The 23602-nt window shown below is 33.9% G+C and overlaps 2 protein-coding genes across 2 annotated transcripts; one reads left to right on the top strand and one right to left on the bottom strand.

The window, feature by feature from the left end:
- The first annotated feature begins 3004 nt into the window (after positions 1–3004).
- LOC129876793 (ribonuclease III domain-containing protein RNC1, chloroplastic) lies at positions 3005–10115 on the top strand. The gene is made up of 5 exons (XM_055952286.1): positions 3005–3892; positions 5199–5403; positions 7943–8143; positions 9097–9183; positions 9449–10115. The coding sequence occupies exons 1-5, from the start codon at positions 3117–3119 to the stop codon at positions 9764–9766; spliced, it is 1587 nt and encodes a 528-aa protein (XP_055808261.1). The 5' UTR covers positions 3005–3116; the 3' UTR covers positions 9767–10115.
- A 9650-nt stretch (positions 10116–19765) lies between these two features.
- Positions 19766–23571, bottom strand: LOC129876377 (MADS-box transcription factor 23-like). Its single transcript, XM_055951797.1, has 7 exons — positions 22326–23571; positions 21884–21959; positions 21748–21800; positions 21136–21235; positions 20998–21039; positions 20487–20629; positions 19766–20060 (listed from the first exon to the last, which is right to left on the bottom strand). Exons 1-7 carry the CDS (start codon positions 22511–22513, stop codon positions 19973–19975), a joined length of 690 nt encoding a protein of 229 aa, XP_055807772.1. The 5' UTR covers positions 22514–23571; the 3' UTR covers positions 19766–19972.
- Between the last annotated feature and the right edge of the window lie 31 nt (positions 23572–23602).

Here is a 23602-nt window from a genome sequence, read left to right as displayed (position 1 = left end):
TTGATGAAAACAAAGCAAACATTGAAGGGGATGACATCATTGACATGCATGTATGAGGAGCATGCAGATATAAGGGCAAATGCAAAATAGTATATACATGAGAGAGACAGAGGCCGCTTTATTCACGTGGGCTGAGTTATAATTCTACTTATAGATTAAAAATTAATGAACAATTTATTTAGAATTTAATCAATTTTTCTTTTAAAAAATTATTTGAAAGCACGTAAACTTAAAACTCTCAAATTTTATGTCTAGACACATAGTTTGTTGTGAAGTAGAGGCCAAATTCCTTTTGTTAAAGCGTAAAGTCTCGTAATTAACTTAATATATGGAATGAGAGACAAAAGCCGCTTTATTCACGTAGGGTGGAGCTATAATTCTACTTATTATAGATTAAAAGTTATGAATAATTTATTTAGAATTTAATAAACTTTAAAAAAAAAATATTTGAAAGCACATAAACTTAAAATTCTCAAGTTTTATGTCTAGACACACAATTTATTGTGGAGTAAAGGCCAAATCCCTTTTGTTAAAGCACAAAGTCTCGTAATTAACTTAATATATGGAATGAGATGAGTACGATTCTTCGTCTTTAAAAAGATATCCTGACTTCGCGCCTTATGTATAGAGTAACCTTTTGTAAATAGCGTTTTCTCATTATCTGTAACTGTTGATATAAGAAAAAACATTCCTTTTCATATCCTCCAACTCATAGGAATTTATCGTTTCTTTGTACGTAAACCTTTGTGAGAGTTTTAACAATTCTTTTACTTTCGAGATAAATTCATTTTTTTGTACTACATTAAAAATACATTATCTAATATCAGATGATTAAATGAAAAATTTAAAAATTAGTTAACTTGATAACAAGTCAACTAAGTAATCAAAATCTTCATCCTAAGTATTTAATTAATATTAGGACGGTTCAAAAATAGGCCTTGTCTGGGTGCTATGGCCAATCAAATTGGTAAACTAACCCAATTATATTTAAGGGCATGATTAATCAATTGACCTTCATTATCTCTGAGATCAGAAATTAATCTTATTTTCCATAAGCATTTGTCATCTTTCTTTGACTTAACATATTCAGACTTCATTTAATTAAAGCAAAAAAAAACGTCATGGACGTCAATATTTTCAACCAAATATTAAATAAAATTCAACCGTAACATAGGTTAAGGGACGCCAATATCATGATTATTAAATTGAGAAATTAAAATTCAATCAAATATAATATAAAATATTTTATCTTTCATGTTAGAAACTATTAATCTTTACCCCACAAATCAAACGTCCCCATGGTGTAACGGAATTAATTGTTTTTCCACGAAAGTAAATTTTAATTTGTCTTCTCGACATGTTTTAAAGACGGGGAATTTTGTATATTATTTATAAGGAAAAGAAAAGTAAAATGAATTTTTATTCACTGTAAGACGTTATTACAGCTAATATATAATGGAATGAGAATTATTTTAATCAAAGTAAGATATCATAGCTAATGAATAAAAAAGTAGATATATTTAAATGGTCTAGTGTAACAAATATTAATAAACACAGGGTTTGATTGATAAAATAAATTAGACATGCAAACGTAATGCAACAATTGTGTGATTAAATTTAATCCACAATATATTGTATGAAGTTGTCGTCATTTACGTGATTAATTAAGTTAGGATTAGACTACATGATAATATTTTATTTAGAAAATCATTTGTTAAGAAGAAATGACTTAATAGCATTTTTGGTCCTTTAATTAATCATAAATTTAATTTATTTAACCTTCAATATTTGAAGTCTGCATTTTTTATTCCTTTACTAGGGAATATTCACAAATTTTCAAAATTATTAACCCTTTTATGATCTAATTACCCACTTGTGTTATATTAAGCTTGTATTATCATTCCTTATTTGAAGATAAAATATGGCTCTAAAAATAGTCTAAACTCCGAACGTAGCATATTTCCTACATAACCGGACAAGACACGTATTTAGTTAATTAAAGGCTAAATGCATTGAATTCTTACATTTAGAAGGACCAAAATTATAATTTATCAATAATTTAGGGATCAAAATGCTATTATCTCACAAAAAACAATAGACATTTTAAAAGGGCGTCCAACAACAACAACGACAACGTGAAATTACATGAATGCAATTTGAAGAGATGACGTGTATGTAGTTTTATTCTATCTTATAATTGTAGAGAAACTATTTTTAATATTCTTGATCACATATCAAAACAACAATAACAACAATAACAAATTCAGTAAAATCCCTCTAAGTGAGATCTGGAAAAGGTATAGTGTACACAAACTTTATCACTACCTCGTGAAAATAAAGAGACTATTTTTAAAAGACCTTCGACTCGTGTGCATCAAATTCAAGTAAAATAAGAAAACAATAAAGACAACACAATCATTACTAAGAAAAATAGTGCAAAATCTACACGAAAAAAATACCAACAATTGCAAAATATTGATAATAAAAAATACAATAACAATATATAACAAGAACTACAAGGGTACGACTAATACTATGACACCCTCCCTCCTTTTATTCCTCTATCCTAATCTGCGACCTCTATTCCTTCATATCTAGATTCATGTCCTCAATAATATAAAGTTGCATCATATTCTACCTAATCAACTCTTCCCAATACTTCTTCGGCCTACCTATGCCTTTTTACAAATCCCTTAAAATCAGCCTCTCACACAACCATATCAAAACAAGTAAAGGAAAAAAAATGAAATCTAGTTAAAATATCAAATAAAAATAGATTAATTGTTTTTTTTTTCATTCTTGTGCTTATTTGCCGAAATCTTCTTCTATAATGGTACGAAACAATGTTATGGTGCGTAGATATGATACCTTAAATCACCTTTAATTCACTTAAATAATTTTTTTTTGTAATAGAAATGCTGTAAAAAAAATAACTTGACCCGAAAATTGATCCAAAACCAGATCCAAATTCGACCCGATTCTCCAGAAATAAGCTTTCGCCTCAGCCTATCATCTGACCTTATCCCCAAAACCCTGCAAAAACCTTCTTCAAACTCTGGGAAATTCTTAATTTTTATCAACTTCAGTTGGTTACTCACATACCCTTTTCATTATACATGGCCATGGAATTATGTTCATCTTTCAAACCCAACTCATTTGATCTGTCCTTCTCATCCTCAATTTCACACTTTTCTATAAAAACCCATGTAAAAAGTTCCAATCTTGGTCCAAGATTTCATGTTTTAGCAGTTGCAGTAGACCCAAAAGAGCTCCCTCAAAATAGTCCACAAAGACTCCTCAAAGAATTAGCTGAGCGTAAAAAAGTAGTATCTCCTAAGAGAAAAGTACCCCCAAAAAGATTCATACTAAAACCCCCTTTAGATGATGCTAAGCTTGCTGAAAGATTCCTCAATAGCCCACAATTGTCTTTAAAGTCATTTCCTCTTTTGAGTTCTTGTTTACCATGTTCAAGACTCAATAATGCTGATAAAACTTGGATTGATGAGTATTTGATTGAAGCTAAACAATCTTTAGGGTACCCTTTAGAGAGTTCTGAAAGTTATGGGGATGATAATCCAGCTAAACAATTTGATACTTTGTTGTATTTAGCATTTCAACATCCTAAGTGTGAGAGGACTAATGCAAGGCATGTAAGGTCAGGACATTCAAGATTGGGTTTTTTAGGGGAGTATGTTCTTGAATTGGGGATGTGCGAGTTTTTCTTGCAGAGGTATCCTAGGGAGTCTCCTGGTCCAATGAGGGAAAGGGTGTATGCATTGATTGGGAAAAGGTATATGCCTAAGTGGATTAAAAATGCCAGCTTGCAGAATTTGATTTTCCCATATGATGATATGGATAGGTTGAAAAGATTGGATAGGGAACCGCCGGTCAAGTAAGTTGATATCTTGGTCCTTTGGTTTGCATTTCGTAGTTGATATTTTAGTTTTAGTTGGATACATAGCCCAGTAAAAAACCTCTGAACTTTATCAGTTTTAAATTCATCATTTCATGTAGTTGCACATTTTTTAGGTGGAACTTTGTAATTGTATTCCGTTTAGTTTTATTTTGTCATGTTATGCTCTTGAACTATTTATTAGTAGTAATCATTGTGTGCGTGCTCTACACTTTAGCAACACTAAACCCCCCACCCCTAGTCTCCCTTCACCTCTGAACTGTCAATAGGAGATACTAGTTTCTTACTTCTTTCCTTGATAATCTTGCTAATTTGGCGTTTCTTAGATGAAGAAAGAAAATAATGATCAACCTATATGAGTTTTTCTTCCTAAAAGTATGAGGTTTATTTATTGCATGATCCAAGTAGGCTTAGGTGCAGGATATGGCAATGACTAAACTTCGTTTTATGATAATAGTACGTGGAGTCGAAGTATCAGAACAATTTTGCAGAACACAAAAGAATGTGGTGTTGTTAGGAAGAGAAGAACTTCGATCAAGATTGCGTACTTAGTGGGTCAACAAAAGATTAATACTGATTGAAAAAGTTGACTTCATGTAGTCTTGATCTGGTGTAGTGATTAAAGTAGAAGTATTAACCTTTCGATCCATGTCCCTAAAAGAGGTTAGGATGCATTAAGCTATTTATGTATTTAAGAGGTCATTCTGGTTCATGAGTTTCAGACTTTCAGCAGCTTCCCTCCCATTTTGAAGACATCGAAATGAACACACAAGAATTCCTCTTTGAAGAAGATTTCTTTGGGATTGCCAAATTATGTTATACTTCAAAATTTGAACTATAATATAACTAGTCCATAAGTACGTGCACTGCACGAGTACAATGCAAAAGTTATAGAATTTTGGACCAAATATTCTAAAAAAAATTGTTTGAAGTATAGATCCTTACAACACAATATGTTTGAACGTGATTAATATAGCCTGTTCTAGTCTGTAGTTGTTTCTTTGTACATTAATGTCAAAGAATGCATTTTTAAGGCAAAAAGGCTCATCAACCTTATATGGACATTTTTGTCTATCAATATTTCACTTTGAGTCGTCCCACTTTTATGATAGTAATGGATTTATTCCATGTAACAATTCTCGTTTGGTAGAACCTGTTTTATGATGCTATTCAGTGTCTTGATCTTTCTTATCTGCATGTTTTTTGTTTTCTCTTTGATGTTATTTAGCTACCTAGCTACTACCACTTCCTCATACTAGCTTGGATTCCATGAATTCCTTGACAGATCTGTGTTCTGGGCTTTGTTTGGAGCAATATACTTGTGTTTTGGAATGCCTGAAGTTTATCGGGTCCTATTTGAAGTGTTTGGAATGGATCCTGAGGCTGAAGATTGCCAGCCCAAATTGAGGAGACAGTTGGAAGATGTAGACTATGTCTCAGTAGAATTTGAAGGCAGAAAGCTTAGCTGGCAAGATGTTGCTGCCTATAAGGCAAGATCTGAACTTCTTATCTTATATTAATGTCTAATTTACTCTCTCAATCTTCCAGGGATCCCATTGTTATCTTTCTGTAGTTCCTGTTTTCCCGTATTTCTGATTGATATTGTTCTACCTGTACTCTTGAGAACACTTTTGCTACTGTTTTTTAAAAGTGGAACCTTGAAATCCAAAAAAAGTCCTAGCATTTCCAGAAGTTGATAAGCAGAGTGAGTTGCACCCAAGGGTGTGACCTAGTGGTCAATGAAGTGGGTTGTAGGGCTGTTCAAAACCGAACCAAAATCGATAACTCGAAGAAAAAAGGTTATTAGTTTATCGGTAATGGGTTATTGGTTTAGCGGTTTTGGTAACGGTTCTGATTTTTTTTTATTATCGGGTTATCGGTTCTTAATGGGTTAACCGATAACCCGATGGTAAATTAAATAATTATATTTATTCCATTTGGTATATAAAGTCCTCGACTTAGAGTTTAGTTTCACACATTTATTTCAGGTTGTCTCAAACTCTCGGTTATTCTATAATGTGATAATGTTTGCTTTTGAGCAAGATGCAGTCTATCAACTCATGTGCATGGCTTATTTGATTTGTCACCTTGTTTCTAAGTGATTTTCGATGATTTTTTTTTGTGTCAAATCTTAATGGTTAAACCGATAACCGAATCGATAAAGATCAATAATCGATAAACCAATAACCGATAAGTCAATATCTTAATGATTCTATAACGTTTTAGCATGTCTACAAATTGATAACCGATAAGTCGAACCGACAATCTTCAAAATTGAATCGGATCGACCGATATGCAACCCTAGGGGGTGGAGCACCTGAGGTCTTAGGTGCAAATCCCAACTAGGTGATTTCTTCCCGTGTGTCTTAGCCTTGGTGGACAGAGTTATCTGGTACTTGGTGAGAGGTGGCAAGTATTCTGTGGAATTAGTCGAGGTGCGCGCAAGCTGGCCCGGACAATATAATTATGAAAAATAAAAAAAAACTACGCACAATGAGTAATTGCTGAAATGTTCTTGCCACTATGTTGGTTGTTATAGCAAACTTCATAGATTTGTTTTTTTGGCTGGCTCCCGAGCCTTTCATTTTATCATGCAATGGAGCTAGTGTATGTACTATTGTACTCTTTGCATCTTCTTGATGCCACCAATGAAACAACTTTATAAATTAAAAAAAGTAACTTAAAAGAGTGTTCATTTTGGATTAAATTCTAATAACTTAAAATACTGCAACAAGCAACAATATTAGCCTCCTCTTGAAGAAAAACAGGGGAAAAAGTAGGGAGAAAGAATGTGATTCTGAAGCCATGCCAGATTTCATCAACTTACTGAATAACCTGTGAGAAATCTGTTTAGGTTGTTACTTTAGTTTGTAACTTTCAGAACTCTCTTGATGCGGTTTTTTACTCAATAAAATTACCTTACCAAAAAAAGGCAGGGAGAAAGAATTAGGATAAAGTATCCCTTGACTAGAATCAATCGATTGTAAAAGTTGAGAATCCCATACCAGAATCTAGTGTACCTGGTATATATGGTGCATAATGATAACGTGATACGTTTCTCTTTAGTTTAAAGTTACTAGATAGACTCTTTCTTTTTTGTACTCAAACTATTCTTTTACCATTTGGTTTAAGGAACTAAAGTGGATGGATTTCATCTCCATCTTTAGATCTTTAGGTTTAATGGATAGTGAGAAATATGAGAGCTTTTGATGGGGTAGAGAAGGATTTCGTACACTTGAGGAGTAGCCTCTTTTTCTTTTCTCTGTTCTCCTTTTTCTTTCTGAACAATGTAAAATGATTTATTAGTGAGTGTACAAAGAAGGTAGTACAGAAGTACAGGAAGAAGGAATCAAGTTGACATCAGTAGTTACAACATCAAAGACTCCAAACTCCAAACGAAAAGTAGGATTTTCCGGCATATTACTCGTACACCACAAATATAGTGTTTGCAAACACCTATACTTTGAGGAAGAGTTTCTGAAGAAGCAATGAAAGACACATAACTTGAGGAAAAAGGTTGAAGAAACTAGGGAGAGAATCGAAAGGCCAAAATCATTGGTGGAGGTTATCGGAAGACTGACAAGAGTGAAGTACTTTTCCCAAGAGAGAGAAACAATGTCATCCTACAATCCTCAATGGTGTTAAAATAACACTTGATGAATATTCTCTTATCTCTCATTTCTTTTTGGTGCACTCACGAGGTTCCTATTTGAATGGAAGATAGGGTGTTGTTCGTTGAAAGTCACATCTTTTTGCAGTGTTTTCTATTTTTTGGTATACTTCCTTGTATACAGGTGCTTTTCCGTCTTTCGTAATAAAATATTATTACTTTATAAAAGACAGACCTTTAGTATTTTAAATAGCCTCCGTCCCTGGCTCATTAAAGATTTCAAACCATATTAATGCATATTTATTCACCTTAATATAAATTGCTTCCTCAAATATCAGTGCAGACAATTGCAACTTGAAGAAAGGAAATGACCATCTGAATTCACATTGCTTATTCATTTCTGTGTTTATGATTGACAGCCTCCGGAGGATGCTCTTTTTGCGCACCCAAGGGTTTTTAGGGCGTGTGTTCCACCAGGCATGCATAGGTTCCGTGGTAATGTATGGGATTATACGAGCAGACCTCAAGTTATCCAGACACTGGGATACCCATTGGCAATGAATGATAGGATTCCAGAGATTACTGAAGCCAGAAACATTGAACTTGGACTTGGTTTACAGGTATTTACTCTTCAGGCTGTAGTTTGATGTTAAACAACAATCTCTGGGGAACATGTAAAAATCTAAGTTGCACGGACTCTTCACTTTTGATGCTGCACTCGTGTCAGATTCTCCAAAAATACACTATTTTTGGAGAATTCAACACGCACCCCCGGACATTTATGAAGAGTCCGAGCAACATAGGTAAAAATCATTACTTTTCGTGGGCTCTAGTCACCAAGGGAGCAAATTATCATGTCTAAAAATAAATTGCTTGTATGCTTGGACCTTCTTTCTTCCTAGTGGTATTAGCACTATTCTCGTAGTTTCTTGTTCTTCTATTTCGATTATCACCTGTGTTTTTTTGTGCTTCAGTTATCGCATACTGTTGTCATTAATGTTCTTTCCTCTGTATGTCATGTACTACTCCGATTTCACATTATTTCGTTGTTATTTCTCGTATTTCTGTATTCCCTTTTTCAAACTGTTTGGAAATGCTTTATTTTAAGCAATGGTCTATTGGAAACAACCTCTTTATCTCTACGAGGTAGGATAAGGTCTGCGTATACTCTATCCTCCCCAGACTCCACTTGTGGGATTACACTAGATATGTTGTTGTATGTTTTTGAAATTCTAAATACGCTCAACAAATACAGAGTTATAGTTGGTTGAGTACAAACTGTATATGCCTTTACGGTGTCAGTTCCACTTTAGCCTTTTGTAATTATTATGGCCATGCAACATTAACTATCTTCCGCAAGTCAGTTATCAAATCCAATTTTGTTGTTTATCCGGTTTTATCTTATTGTTCCTCTCCTGTTTGAAAGACCTTAAATTTTTTTACTCCATTTTGATTGAAGTCTTTGTCTATGGTTTTTGTTTATATATCAGTATCATGTTGTTTCTTTCCACTATTCTATCAATGTATATTGCAAAACTAACCTATTTTAATTTTTCTGCTATAAAAACTGCAGCTCTCTTTCTTGCACCCGTCAAAATACAAATTTGAGCATCCGAGGTTTTGCTTTGAGCGGCTAGAGTATCTTGGTCAAAAAATCCAGGTATGTGTAATGTTTCAGTCAGATTTATTTGGTTGCATTGCTTCCTTTTGTTCAATTTTCTAGTTTGTGTTGGGGCACAAATCTCAGTACAGGAAAAACAAGCCAATTTTCTGTTTATTGACCGAAAATACGTACCACTTTACTCTAGTTAAAGGATGATTGTTAATCAAGAATGGGCACTGATGCCAGCCCAGTCTGCACAAGCATAACAGTTTTTCTTTCAAGTTCGGTAGTAGTAAAAGTTAGTTTCCTTCTCGTTATACAGGATTTGGTAATGGCAGAAAGGTTACTTATGAAGCATCTCGATGCTCCTGGGAGATGGCTGCAGGAGAGACACCGGCGTATCGTGATGAACAAATTCTGCGGAAGATATTTGCGAGAAAAGAATCTCCATCGCTTTATCATATACAGTGAGGAGGTTCAGGATGCATTCGAGCACAATCGTAGGCTCAGGAATCCAGCTACAACTTCCGTTCAACAAGCTATTCATGGACTTTCTTATGCTATTTATGGAAAGCCAGATGTAAGACGCCTTATGTTTGAGGTTTTTGACTTTGAGCAGATCCAACCTAAGGCGGTTTGAGCTCTAACGAAGAAATATTGTATTTTCTGTCTAGCCCAATTTATTAGCAATGTTGTATTATGGGTTTAACCTTAACCCACGCCTGTCTGGTCATGGTCGTTTACCTGTTATTTTTGAGATATGGAAATGTAAATAGAAAGCATCCCTTGGGAAAGCCTCACGACCTGGTGGTCGGCATAACAATATTGACATTAATAGGATAAGATTTTTTTTGATACCAAAGAGTCACAGGAGGAATAGCATAAATATCAGATTATGAACTCTCATATTTAGTGTTGAATAGGTTAGATATATTGCAGGGTTTTGCATTGTATTATATTATGTTTCCAGTGTCATTTATTAGAATATATGCCAAAAGAGAAGCTTTGCATTTATAATCAAAACCAGATATTGCCGCATGTCTGCTTACTAAGGTAGGACTGACTAGAGCAAGCAGACACAAAAATTCAAGATCTAGAGTCGGGGGGTTAGAAATAGTGATTCTTTTTTAATGGTGTGTACAATTTTTATTTTATGTTTTGAACTGTGTTGTAATGTTTTTACTTAAGCCGAAATTTATCATAAATAGTCTTTTTACCTTTTAAGATAAAATTTGTGTACATGCTACTTTCCGTATATCTCATTTATGAGATTACGTTGCATATATTGTTGATACATATTAGTTTTTGTATTTAGTGCAGAGGTGACATGGAATGATGCAAGTTACTATAATGAATCATCTAAAATGACTTCTTCCAAATCCAAATGTGGTGTCCATTTATTTGAGTTAATAGTAATAATAATTGATGGATTTCAATACAAAACCTAGGGTGTACAAGTTAAATCATCAAGTCAAATTGAATTGATGAATCAACTCAAACAAAAAAAAATTCAATTGTGGTTTGGTTGGTTTGGTGTTAAAAAGAATAAATTGGTTATTATTGGTTGGGTTTGAGATTAATAGAAAAAAAGTCAAATTGAATCCGAAAGACGAGTAGGCAAGCACGCGGGTTGTACCGGTCAGCTTTGAGCTGTCGAGTGACGATTGCTCCGCGAGGATCCTTAAGAAAGCGGGTGCCATTCTGTCAGCTTCGTCCCAATGGATATCTCTGCGCCCGAATCACTGTAGCAAACCCTCTCTTTACAAATCAAACCGACATAAGACATATAATTTTAATTTTTTTATACATAAAATAAAATTATTATAATATGCTTTGTAAGTATTATTTAAATTAGTTTATAACTTTCAATGTTTACATATATTGTTTCATATTTGCGCTTGTAATATGACTTAAAAAATTGACATGCATTGAGTCTTTTTGTGAGTTTTTATTATGTTTTTCTAAGACAATGTCTTGAAGATGTCATTGTACATCTTATTTTTTTTTAATTTTATTTATTCAGGTGTTTTTGAGATGACATTACGCAATAAAATCACACGATCAAAGAAACAACCTTCAATTGACAACTTCAAGTGCGGCATTAAGTCACACGATCAAGGAAAAAACCACTTCAATTTGATCTCTTTTTCAGTCACGGTATAATCATAAAAAATAAAAAAATAAAGAAAACAAAAAGAACCGATTAAAACTGAAACCAAAAAAATCGATGTTACATTGATTTGATTTGGTTTATAATTTTAATAAACCAACATAATTCGTTTGGTTATTTTTTAATGAAAAATCAAACCAAACCAACATATGTACGTACATACACAAAAAAAACTAAGAAAATCGCTTAATTCCTGTTGAATGGTTCCTAAATGTTAAAAAAATAGCGTGGATCATGGCGAGGCTTTATTTACTGTTATCCTAGGTCATTATGGAGGTCTTGCAAAGTTTTTGCCAAAAAAAATACCTCAAAGACAATTCCCTAAAATTCTCTTAAACGTCGCAGAAGCCCCGCCAGGGCTATTGAAGTCGTTCCCCAAGTTGTTGCAGATGCTACCAAAGAAGAATTCAAGAAAATTCATCCCAGACTCCCGGAACCTAAAAAATTCATGGGATAACATAAAAAAAACTGCAAAATTGCCTAATTTCTGTTGCGTCGCCTCTAAAATGCTCCTAAACACCGTAGAAGCCCCGGCGGAGCTATTGGAGTCGTTCCCAGATCGTTACGTAAGTTACTAGAAAAGAATTCAAGAAAATTCGATCCAGATCCCTGTCACCGAAAACATCTGTGGGCCAACACATACGAAAAACTGGCAAAATCGTCTAATTCCTGTTGCGTCGCCCTAAAATGCTCCTAAATGTTGTAGAAGCCCCGCCGGAGCTACTGCAGTCATTCTCCAGATCGTTATGGACGCTACTAAAGAAAAATCTAAGAAATTTCATGTCAAACCCTCGGAACATAAAAAATTTGTGGGCAAACACACTAAAATTGGCAAAATCGTCTAATTTCTGTTGCGTCACGCTTAAAATGCTCTTAAACATCGTAAAAGCCCAATTAGGGCTACTAGAGTCGTTGTCCAGATCGTTACGGACGCTACTAAATAAGAATTCAAGAAAATTCATCCCGAACCCCAGTGCATAAAAAATTTATGGGCTAACACACACGAAAAATTGAAACAATCGATTAATATATGTTGCATAGCCCGTAAAATGCTCCTAAACGCTGTAGAAGTCCCGCCGTAGCTACTGGAGTTCTTCCCCAGGTCATTACAGACGCTACTAATGAAGAATCTAAGAAAATTCAATCTGGACTCCCGGCACCTAAAAAAACTATGAGCTAACACATGAAAAAGTGGTAAAAATTACCTAATTCCTGTTGCGTCGCCCCTAAACTGCTCCTAACAGTGGTAGAACCCCGTCGCAGCTTCTGGAGTAGTTCCCAGGTCGTTACGGAAGCTACTAAAGAAGAATCTAGGAAAATTCGACCAGGACGCCAAGCATCTAAAAAATCTGTGCTCTAACACAAATAAAAAATTGGCAAAATTGCTAAATTCCAGTTGCGTCTCCACTAAAATGCTCAAAAACGTTGTAGAAGTCCAGTCGGGCTACTGGAGTTGTTCTGCAGGTCATTATGGACGCAACCAAATAAGAATCCAAGAAAATTTTAACCAAACCCTCGCCACCTAAAAAATTCATCGACTAACACATACGAAAAACTGGCAAAATCGCTTAATTTCTGTTGGATCTCCCCTAAAATGCTTCTAAATGTCGTAGAAGCCTTGCCGGAGAAGCTGGAGTCATTTCTCAAGTCGTTACGGACGCAACTAAAGAAGAATCCAAGAAAAATCCACCCGAACTCCCGGCAGCTAAAAAATCCATAGGCTAACACACGAAAAACTAGCAAAATCGCATAAATTCTGTTACGTCGCCCCTATAATGCTCTTAAAAGCCGTAGAAGCCCTGCTGGGGCTACTATAGTCGTTTCCCAGGTCGTTGAGGACGTTACTAACGAAAAATCAAAGAAAATTTGATTCGTACCTTCGATACCTAAAAAATTAGGGCTAACACATACGAAAAACTAGCAAAATCGCCTAATTTCTATTGCATCACCCCTAAAATGCTTGTAAACACTGTAGAAGTCCCGCCGGGGCTACTGGAGTCGTTATCAGGTCATTACGGACGCTACTAAAGAATAATCTAAGAAAATTCATCCTAGACCCTCGGAACCTAAAAAATCTATGGGCAAACACACAAAAAAACTGACAAAACTGCCTATTTCCTATTGCGTCGCCTCTAAAATGCTTTGAAACACCGTAGAAGCCCCAACGGAGATACTGGAGTTGTTCCACGTCGTTACAGATTCTACTAAAGAAGAATCATAGAAAACCTGACCCGGACCCCGTCACCTAAAATATATGTGGGCAAACACACACAAACATCTTGCCAAATCGCTTAATTCTTGTTGTGTCGCCTCTAAAATGCTTCTAAACACTGTAAAAGCTCTGTCGGGGCTTATGGAGTCGTTTCTCAGTTCGTTACGGATTCTACTAAAGAATAATTCAAGAAAATTCAACTAAGACCCAGGCACCTAAAAAATCTGTGGGCTAACAAACATGAAAAAACTGGCAAAATCGCCTAATTCTTATTATGTCGCCTCCAAAATTCTCTTATACGCTGTAGAAGCCTCGCCAGGCTACCAAAGTGAACCCCAGGTCGTTACGGATTCTACTAAAAAAGAATCCAAGAAAATTCTACCCGGACCCTCGATTTTCTAAAAAATCCAAGGGGTAACACATGAAAAATTAGAAAAATTGCCTAATTTTTGCTAAGTCGCCTCTAAAATGCTCCTATACGTCGTAGAATCCCTATCAGCGCTACTGGATTCATTCTCCAGGTCGTTACGGATGCAACCAAAGAATAATCTAAGAAAATTCGACCTAGACCTCCTACATCTAATAAATTTGTGGGCTAATACATATGAAAAACTGATAAAACTACCTAATTCCTGTTTTGTCGTCCCTTACGGGCGCTACTAAATAACAATGTAAGAAAATTTGACTTTGACCCTAGCACCCAAATAATCCGTGGGCTAACACACATGAAAAATAGGCAAAATCGTCAAATTCCCGTTACGTCGCCCCTTAAATGCTCATATTTGTTGTAGAAGCCCCGTTGGGGCTATAAGAGTCATTTCCTAAGTTGTTACGGATTCTACTAGAGAAGAATCCAAGAAAATTTGATCTAGACCCTTGGCATAAAAAAATCTGTAGGCTAACATACGAAAAATTAGAAATATCGCTTAATCCCTATTGCGTCACCCCTACAATGCTCCTATACGCCGCAAAAGCCCCGCCGGGGCTACTGATGTCGTTTCCTAGGTTGTTACGGACACTACTAATTAAGAATTCAAGAAAATTTGACCCGGACCCCCGATACCTAAAAAATCCATGGGCTAACACACGAAAAATTAGAAAAATCGTTTTATTTTTTTTGCATCACTCTAAAATGCTCCTAAAAGTCCTAGAAATCCCGCAAGGACTACTGGTGTAATTCTCCAGGTCATTACGGCCGCTACTAAAGTAGAATCTAAGAAAATTTTACCCGATTCCCCGTTACCTAAAAAATTCATAGCTAACACACATGAAAAACTGACAATCGCCAAATTACTGTTGTGTTGAGACTAAAATGCTCCTATAAGCTGTAGAAGCCCCGCCGGGGCTACTAGATTCGTTCCTTATGTCGTTATGTACGCTACTAAAAAAGAATAATAGAAAATTTGACCCAAACCCTCGGCATCTAAAATATCTGTTAGCTAACACACACGAAAATCTGGCAAAATTGCTTAATTCCTGTTGAGTCGCCCCTAAAATGCTCATCTATGTCGTAGAAGAACTGGCAAGGCTACTGGAGTGATTTCCCCCGATCGTTACGGACGGTATTAAAGAAGAATCTATAAAACTTCTACCCGGACACCCGACATCTAAAAAATCTGTGGGCTAACACATACGAAAAACTGGCAAAATAGCCTAATTCCTATTGTGTCACCTCTAAAATGCTCCTTAACGCTGTAGAATCCCCATCGGGGCTACTGGAGTAGTTCACCAAGTTCTTACGGACGCTACTAAAGACGAATCTAATAAAAATTTGATCCGAACACCCGGCACCTAAAATATCTGTAGGCCAATACACATACAAAACGCGCAAAATAGCCTAATTGTTGTTGCGTTGCCCATAAAATGCTCTTAAATGCCGTAGAAGCCCCACCGAGGCTATTGGAGTTGTTCCCTAGATCGTTACGGACACTACTAAAAATCTAACCCCCAACACGTAAATAATCCATGGCCTAACACACACGAAAAACTGATAAAATCGCCTAATTCTGTTATGTCGCCCCTAAAATGATCCTAAACGCTATAGAAGCCCCGTCGGATCTATTGGAGTCGTTCTCCAAGTCGTTACGGACGCTACTAAATAAGAATCCAAGAAAATTTGACTCGAACTTCTAACACCAAAAAATTCGTAGGCTAACACACAAAAAATTGACAAAATTGCCTAATTTCTGTTGCGTCTTCCCTAAAATGCACCTAAACGCCGTAAAAGCCCCGCCGGGGTTACTGGAGCCGTTCTCGAGGTCGTTACGGACGCTATTAAAAAAATCAAGAAATCTTGACCCAAAGCCCCGACACCTAAAATATCTGTGGGCATATACACACGAAAAACTGTCAAAATCGCCTAAATCCTGTTGTGTTGTCCCTAAAATGCTCCTAAACGCCGTAGAAGACCTGCCCGGTCTATTCGAGTCGTTCCCCAGGTCGTTAGATGCAACTGAAGAAGAATCCAAGAAAATTTGACCCGAATCCCCGGCACCTAGAAAATCCTTGGGATAACACACACAAAAAAAACTGATAAAAACGCCTAATTCCTATTGCGTTGCCCCTAAAATGCTCCTAAATGCCGTAGAAGCCCTTCCGCGGCTTCTAGAGTCGTTTCACAGGTTGTTACGAACGTACTAAATAAGAATCCCAAAAATTCAACTCAAACCCCCAACACCTTAAAAATTTGTGGGCTAATACACAGGAAAAACTGTTAGAATCGTTTAATTCCTTTTGCTTCGCCCCTAAAATGCTCTTATACACCATAGAAGCCCCGTCGGCACTACTAGAGTCGTTTCTCAGGTCGTTACTGACGCTACAAAGAAGAATAAAGAAAATTCAACCCGAATCCCAGCACCTAAAAAATCTGTGGGCTAACACACACGAAAAACTAGCAAAATCGGCTAAATCTAGTAGTTTCGTCTCTAAAATGCTCTGAAACGCTATAAAAGTCCCGCGGGGCAACTCGAGTCGTTTTCGAGGTCGTTAAGGACGCTACTAAAGAAGAAATCAAGAAAATTCGACCCGGACCCTCGACACCCAAAAAATCTATAGGCTAACACACACGAAATATTAAAAAAATTCCTAATTCCTATTGAGTGTCCGTAAATGCTAAAACGTGGATCATGGTGAGGTTACACTAACTGTTATGGGTGTTCATGGGTTGGTTTGGGTCGGTTGTTGATCAAATTCACAACCAAACCAATTTGATCAGTATTAAAATTATTAAAATCAAATCAAACCAATTAAAATACACATCCATCAGCTTGGTTGTTATCGGTTTCAATTTTATTTGATTCGGTTATTCAGTTATTAACCATACACAAAAATAAAAGAAATGGTTCATTCAAAAGATAAGAAAGACAATGATTCATTCAAAAATAATAAATTGTCTACGCGCCACTTTAGATCTTATAATTCGTATACCAAAACTTTAATTATGTTTAACTTTTTGTTTATATTGTTAATTCAGTGTAATAAATAAATAAACTTACTAAGTAATGAATAAGCTAATGATATAATTGTACAAATAAAAAAGTATCATACCAATTAGCGTGCTGTATTTTTTGCATAAAATAGTATTCATAAAAAATAATATATTATGTATATATAATTATAAAAAAATATATATAATTTGTCGGTTCAGTTAGGTACGGTTCAGTTATTTCTTCAATTTTTTAAAACAAAATCAAAATCAAATTAAATATTATCGGTTTTTAAAAATATAAAATCAAAACCAAATCAAATCAAATAAAAAATCGATTTATTTGATCGTTTGGTTTGGTTTTTCGATTTGGATCGATTTTTAGCAAAACCGTGAACACTCCTATGTACTGTTGTCTAAGGTCATTACGGAGGGTCCTGTAAAGTTTTTTCAATAAAAAAATACACGAAAGTCAGCTCATTAAAAAATTCATGCACTAACACACACGAAAAATTAAAAAAATTGGCTAATTTCTGTTAAGTGACTCTTAAATATTAAACAAATGGCGTGGATCATGGAGAAACTACACGTATTATTACCCAGGTCATTACAAAGGGGCCTATAAAATTTTTGCAAAAAAATGCCCGAAATTCAGTTCACCAAAAAATTAATAGGCTAACATAAATGTAAAACTCAGAAAATCGTTTAATTTCTATTGAGTGACGTAAATGCTAAGAAAATGGCATGTATCTTGGCGAGATTACACGTACTGTTACTCCGGGTCATTACGGAGGGTATTATAAAGTTTTCCAAAAATAATACTCGAAAGTGAGTTCACCAAAATATGCATTGGCTAACTCACATGAAAAACTGAGAAAATCGCATAATTCCTGCAGCGTGGCCTCTAAGTGCAAAACTATGATGTGGATCGTAACGAGGCCTCATACTATTATCCCAGATCAGTACGAGGGTCATGTAAAGTTTTTACAAAGAAATGCTTGAAAGTCAATTCACCAAGAAATTCATTGACTAACACACACGAAAAACTAAGAAGATCGCATAATTCTTGTTGAAAGACACCTAAATATTAAAAAAAATGGTGTGGATCATGGAGCAGCTACACCTAATGTTACCCCAGTCATTACGGAGGGTCCTATAAAAAGTTTTGCAAAAAACCCGAAAATCAGTTCATCAAAAAATTTATTAGCTAACACATAGGGAAAACTGAAAAAATTGTTTAATTCATGTTGAGTAGCCCTTAAATATTTAAACAATAATGTGAATCATAGAGAGACTACACATACTATTACCCTAGGTCATTACAGAGGTTCCGGTAAAAAAAATTCAAAACATAAATACACGAAAGTCAGTTAACAAAAAAGTCATGGGCTAACACATACGAAAAACTGAGAAAATCGCTTAATTTCTATTGAATCCCCTCTAAATATTAAAAAATGGTGTGAATCATGGCAAGGCTACACATACTGTTACCCCAAGTAATTACGAAGGGTCCTGTAAAATGTTTACAAAAAAAATTTCCGAAATCAAGTTCACCGCAAAATTCATAGGCTTAACACTCACGAAAAACTAAGAAAATTGCTCAATTTTGTTTAGTCGCCCCTAAATGCTAAAATAATAGCATGGATTATGGCGAGGCTACACATAATTTTATCCCAAGTCATTATGAAGGGTCTTGTAAAGTTTTTGCAAAAATATTTTTGAAAGCCAATTCACTAAAAATTTAATGGGCTAATACACATAAAAATTTTTTTGAGAAAATCGCCTAATTTCTGTTGAGTGACCTCTAAATGTTAAAAAAATGATGTGAATAATGAAGAGGCTACAAGTTTTACCCCAAGTCATTACGGAGGGTCCTATAAAAAATTTTGCATAAAAAATGCTCGAACGACAGTTCACTAAAAAATTCATTAGCTAACACACACGAAAATTTGAGAACATCGCCTAATTCCTCTTGAAAGACCCCTAAATGCTAAAAACAATTGTATGGATGTTGGCGAGGTTATACGTACTGTTATCCCAAGCCATTACGTAGGATCCTTTAAAGTTTTTACAAAAACAAATGCCTGGAAGCTAGTTCACCAAAAATTTAATGAGCTAACACACAAGAAAATTGAGAAAATCGCCTAATTTCTGTTGAGTTGCCCCTAAATTCTCTAAATGGCATGGATTATGGTGAGGCTACACAACTGTTACCCCATGTCATTACGGAGGTTCCCGTAAAGTTTTTGCATAAAAAATGCCCGAAAGTCAGTTCACCAAAAAATTCATGAGTTAACACACACGAAAATTTAGATCATCACCTATTTTTTGTTGAGTGGCCACTAAATGCTAAAAAATAACGTGAATCATGGCGAGACTACATATACTGTTACCCTAAGTCATTATGGAGAGTCTTGTAATTTTTTACAAAAAATGCCCAAAATTCAGTTCACCAAAAAATTAATGCGCTAACCCCTGACAATAACAGTAACATAGCCAGTCAAATTTCATAGATGGAGTTTGGAGAAAGTAGAGTGTATGCAGATTTTATCAATACCTCGTTTATAAAAAATTACAAAAAAAGTATGAAAGCTCTCCATCTGATAGCATTGTGATCTCTCATCGATTATTTATCAATGGCCAACTCTTTTTTTGAACCTTGTCGATGATCGAATTTAAAGATATGATTACCCTTTTATCATTTGCATCTCACTTTTTTAAAATGATCATTTACCTTTTGTTTGAGAAAATTTTTGGCTATACACAATACAAATCTTGAATTCGAACCATGAAAGTGGAAAATATTTGGACAAAAAAATATTTTCTCCTTAAATGAATCTTACATGACACAAACCCGTAATTAATCACAATCTCAAAGTGGATACTAGACTTTGAATAGAAAACAAAACAAATACACAACAATAATGTGATGGTCTTACAACTTTCTAGTAACATGGAATTATAGGGAGGGCAAATTGCCTAAAGACTTCAACACAACTACTAATATTATGAAAAATGTGAGTTTGTAATCCGGAAATTATTAATCTAAAATCATTAAATTCTCAGAATCATTTGAAGTGCATTCAATCTTTGGATTTTTCTTCTTCTGACTTGTAGCAACTGATAGTCTGCATAAAAGAAAAGGAAAAGAAAAAAACAGATTAGTTAGTAACCTGGAAAATAATCGGTTACCTAAAAGATAACTATAAAAAAGAATGGAAATGAAAATAAGAATACAACAGATGAAAATATTCTTATAGTGTGAAAATCCTATACGATTTTCATATATCATTTGATGTATGTATCTGATTTATTTTTTTTAAAAGCCAAAATAGACATCAACTATGATGTTAAGGGAAAAATTTTAACAACGATAAAGTTATCTTTGATTGATAGATCACAAGTTCTAGCCATAAAAATAGTCACTCTTGTATAAGATTAGAGTGTTTACATCATACTTTTTGAGGTGCCACCGTTCTCCGACAAGAAAAAGACTAGAAATCAAATATGAAAGGGAAAAAAAAACAAATTGAGAAAAAGTTAGTTTACATTACCCTAAGCTTAAAGAAGTGTCTGAATTTTCTTCTCTGACTGATTTATAATCACAAATTACTGTTGAATTTCCACCAGAAATTTTCCTTGCTGCTTGATAATTTTCAGGATAGTGCTTACAGGATTTGTGTCCAAGTTCCTCAATCTTAAATAAAATAAAATTTAAAAAAATAAATAAAATATCTTACCATAATCAATTATTCGAAAAATTAAAAACAATTAAAATAAAGAAAGTGTTAGTTCAATTATGAATTTATATACCAATGTGAAGAATGTTTGCACAATCAGTGTAATTTAACCTGGCATTGTCTCCTACAAGTAACGGGTAACTCTGTCGGTCAAAATTTAACTATATAGAAAAAAAATCACCTCGTATTTTTGTCTCCACACAATCAACATAATTTTACCAAACAATGTTGCATTGTCTCCCTTTCTTATTTTTTAGCTTAAATATTCTTCCATTTACTTTAAAACAAAAGATTAATATATCTAACTACAATAATTAAAGTGTACCTGCATATTTGATTTTTCAAGTAGCTCCAGTAGTACTTGTTCCTGAAATATTATAGACATATATTTTCAAAATATGATGTAATTAACAATAATTAAACATAATTAATATTGACTAATGATGCTAGATGGATTAATTACCTTCTTATTCTTAACAGATAAAATGCCTTCAGTTAATTGATGCTCTAATTGCTGCAACTCTTTGAAGTCCAGTCCATCAAGTTCTTTCCCCATCATCCTCCTTTAAAAATATGCACAAAAAAAAGACAATATTTTGTTTTACGAAGGATTTAATTTATATATACTGACAGTCGAAGTATCAAATAGAAGGGTTAAAATGAATTTAGACATGTTAAAATAAGCAAAGTCATATTAGCCCGCTCATATATTAGTTGGTCTAAGATGAGTTGGATCAAGATGGGTAAACATTATTTCTCCTAGGTCATTCTAGGCTACATATTTAGCTCAAATTTATCGAATTTTTAGAGAGTCAAATTAATATGGCACTGTTCGAATTTCAAGAGTCAGATTTTTTATTGTTGATCGTGAATTCAAACATAGAATCTTTAATATTTTCTAAAACAAAATTTGTATATTTGAAAATTACGTAAAAAGTAATATAATGCATGATAATTAATAATTTAAAATATTTAATAGACATATGAAAATATCAAAATTAAAAAAAATTGTTCTACTCTCAAAATCTAAAATATAGCGCATAAATTAGGGCGGAGAAAGTAAGGATCTTCTTACCCGGTAGCCTTTCGTAATTTTGCAACTTCAGCTTTCAAGGAATTCAATTCAGGCTGAAATTAATAATAAAAGGGAATATCAATCTAATTAGTGACTAATTACTTCAATATTAATTAATTAAGTGATAATCTAATACCTCTGCCACATTTTCGACGATAGGATACTCAGAAGAATGTGAAGAATTGTTATATCTATCCACAATTTTTTCCATGCTGCACAAACATATGTTAACATGGAGGAACAATAATTGAATTAAAGGATAAATTACTACTTATTAACCAAAAAATGAAATTTTATAATGTCTAATAAGTGCCAAAAATGGATTAATCACCTTACCTAACACTCAAGATTTTACCCAAAAAATTTTTTCTTTACTTATGCCTTTTACTAATGTGTAAAAAAAAATAAAAAATATTGATTTCATAAGTGGGATTTAAGAAGGTGGTGAACGCAGATTTTGTCTTTATCTTATGCAGATAGAGTCTGTTGAAGGGAGTATAATAATAAAGAAGTCATCATAAAAATACTAAAGAAAAAAACAGTAGTATAACAAATAATATGATAACCAAAACGTATACCTGGATTTGGAGCTAGCAAATTTATAAAGCCTATCAGTATTGGAGAAAACAATAACACCAATTTCAGCATCACAAAGAATAGACAATTCTTCTGCTTTCTTGAAAAGTCCTGCCCTTCTTTTTGAAAATGTTACTTGTCTGCTGCTTATGTTTTCAATTTTCTTCATCTCTATTTTCCCTCTTCCCATTTTTTTTTTCTTATAAAGTTTGAAAACCCTAAGAAATTTTATTTTTTAAAAAAAGGGAGAAAGAAAAGGGATAAAAAGTGTCTTAGTTTAATTTCTCTTTTATACAAATATACAATGAATGTTAAATTGCCAATGTGAGCTGATTCATCAACTCTTATATAGTAATAATATAATATGGTTAGTTTGAATTTTTGGGTAAATGGTAATTAATTAATAATACTACCTAATTTGGAAGGAAAAATATTGGAAGGAAATATTGGATTTTCTAAATGTGGCAAGGTACCTTAAATATGGATTTGCCGTCTTGCACTTTTGGTTTTCCCACTAATGAATTCTTTCTTTTTTCTATAAAAAGAATGTTTAGATTAATCGCTCCGTTCTATATTAGTCGTCTCAAATTATAATCTTTTAAGGGATATATAAAGGAAAAAGTAGACAATTAATATATAACGGAGGTAGTATCATATAAATTTAGTATAAATCATTATTGTTAGTTTTTCGTGAAAGGATCTTTACACAAATAGCTGATCGGATTCATTGTTTACTTTTTTAACTGGCATACATGAAATATAAATATTTATATTATACATCCACCGGCTATTTTTAATTAAAGTGGTTGGGTAGGTCATAATTTAAGTTAATTTTTCTTTCCTCTTTTGGTGAGAAAGCATTTTACTTTAGCTTCTTAACTTGTTTGGTAAGCGGTAACTATGGGAAGTGGAAAGGAAAGGAAAAATTTGCACTTCCTTTCTTGTTTTATTAAGCAAAGAGAAAAGTAATTAGATGAAAATCAAGGAAAGTTTTAAAATGCAAGGAAATTATCTTCTTTTTATGACCAATTCTTTGCTTGCACAAAATAGACCAACGTAAGAGTTTATATTGCAGAAGCTAGCTCTAAGAAAAATTTTGGAACAATCCACAAAACTTAGCTAACATTTGGCCAGATTTTGAAAATTTATTTTCAATTATTTGTTTGACCATGAAATTTGACCAAATTTTGAAAATTTGATATTCAAATGTTTTCGAGTTATTTTTGGGACTTACACACAGCTTAAAAAAATCCAAATAAAATGCTTGTCCAAACACTTC

The sequence above is a fragment of the Solanum dulcamara genome, chromosome 12, assembly GCF_947179165.1.
Source record: "Solanum dulcamara chromosome 12, daSolDulc1.2, whole genome shotgun sequence".
NCBI classification, from domain to species: Eukaryota; Viridiplantae; Streptophyta; class Magnoliopsida; order Solanales; family Solanaceae; genus Solanum; species Solanum dulcamara.
This window is presented reverse-complemented; position numbering and strand designations above follow the sequence as displayed.

Coding starts and splice junctions, on each gene's coding strand:
- LOC129876793 (XM_055952286.1), top strand. CDS start 3,117: ATGGCCATGGAATTATGTTCATCTTTCAAACCCAACTCATTTGATCTG. Junction 5,404..7,942: donor AAGATGTTGCTGCCTATAAG/GCAAGATCTGAA, acceptor TATGATTGACAG/CCTCCGGAGGATGCTCTTTT. Junction 9,184..9,448: donor ATCTTGGTCAAAAAATCCAG/GTATGTGTAATG, acceptor CTCGTTATACAG/GATTTGGTAATGGCAGAAAG.
- LOC129876377 (XM_055951797.1), bottom strand. CDS start 22,513: ATGGGAAGAGGGAAAATAGAGATGAAGAAAATTGAAAACATAAGCAGC. Junction 21,236..21,747: donor AAATTACGAAAGGCTACCGG/GTAAGAAGATCC, acceptor ATATTTTTAAAG/GAGGATGATGGGGAAAGAAC. Junction 21,040..21,135: donor TATCTGTTAAGAATAAGAAG/GTAATTAATCCA, acceptor ATAATATTTCAG/GAACAAGTACTACTGGAGCT.